The sequence below is a fragment of the Eimeria acervulina genome, genomic scaffold, assembly GCF_000499425.1.
Source record: "Eimeria acervulina Houghton genomic scaffold, Eah_scaff3278, whole genome shotgun sequence".
Classification (NCBI taxonomy): Eukaryota; Apicomplexa; class Conoidasida; order Eucoccidiorida; family Eimeriidae; genus Eimeria; species Eimeria acervulina.
Genome location: NW_013547527.1, coordinates 1 through 1114, shown reverse-complemented (window position 1 = coordinate 1114; position 1114 = coordinate 1). Strand labels below are relative to the sequence as shown.

At 40.9% G+C, this 1114-nt stretch overlaps 1 protein-coding gene across 1 annotated transcript; it reads left to right on the top strand.

Annotated features, from left to right (window-relative positions):
• Nucleotides 1-26: 26 nt before the first annotated feature.
• On the top strand, nucleotides 27-804 carry EAH_00068400 (hypothetical protein; the record flags this gene model as incomplete). Its single annotated transcript, XM_013392264.1, has 2 exons — nucleotides 27-114; nucleotides 713-804. Coding segments are annotated over 2 exons (180 nt in total), but the record flags the coding sequence as incomplete, so codon positions are not given.
• Nucleotides 805-1114: the final 310 nt, after the last annotated feature.

Here is a 1114-nt window from a genome sequence, read left to right as displayed (position 1 = left end):
TCGACGCGCAGTTGATGGTTGAGACGATGGACACGTTGGCCTGGCATCTGCATCACGATAGACTGTGCGTCGCTCATCTTGTGATGGTGATGCTTGAAGGGTCCAGGCTTGACAGTAAGTCGTCTTGTTTTTCTTTGTATATGGTTGTCTTGCTTTGTCTTGGTGTGTCGTGATTTTTTCTGTATGTGCTAGTTGTCTCCTTGTTTTCTTTTTTTTCTCCTCCTTCGGCTTTTTTGTCGTGGTGGTTTGCTTTGTTGTTTTCTCGTTTTTCCTCCCACTCGCGCATCTTGTGAGGGCGGCGTTTGAAGTACCCAGGCTTGAAAGTTAATCTTTTTTGTCTTTATTTGTCTTTAGATGCCTCCGTGTTTCTTTACGTTTTATTGGTTCTCTCGCGGAGAGCAGCGCATAGGAGACATAGGACTTGCGCCTTTTTGTCCCTACCATCATTTCGACTTACTATTGTCGTCTCTGTGATGTGGCCGTTGTCTATCGGGTTGATGTCTAAACCTTTTTTGGTCCCTGTTTTTATGCAGTGCTTTTGTACTAGTATTTCGTCTTGTCTTGTTATTTTATCTTGTGTGTCTTCAATATGTTGTCAAGTTCATTAGCCTCTCTTATGACATGTACTTGTTATTTATCGACTTGTGTTTATTGTTCTTTTTTCTCTCTGTTAGTTTCTTGCTATTAGTATTATTATGGTGTTTTACTTCAGCGCCTCGCGAAGTGATAACAAAATGCCACGGAGATTTTTCGCAAGTCCGCGGCGTCGTTAAGGCCGTTCTTGTCAGATTGCCGAGGACCCCAGTAAGCAAATAATTATGTTCTTGTTAATATTATTGCTATGGTTACTGTTATTTTGATCGTGCTATTGTTATATTATTTGTTGGTCTCATCGATGTTTGCTATCATTATTTGTTGCTGTTGCTGTTCAGTTTGTTTCGTAGTACTTCATTGGATGAGCTGTTGAATTGTTTGCATTGTAATTCATTTAATACTAAGGTGTTTCGCTCTGTGACGCTTTCTTCATCTCTTTCCTTCCCTTTCTGCCGCTTACTTTGTCTTCTCGTCTGGGTGTGCCTCTCTTCGTTCTGTTTATCAAGCCATTTACTTAGCT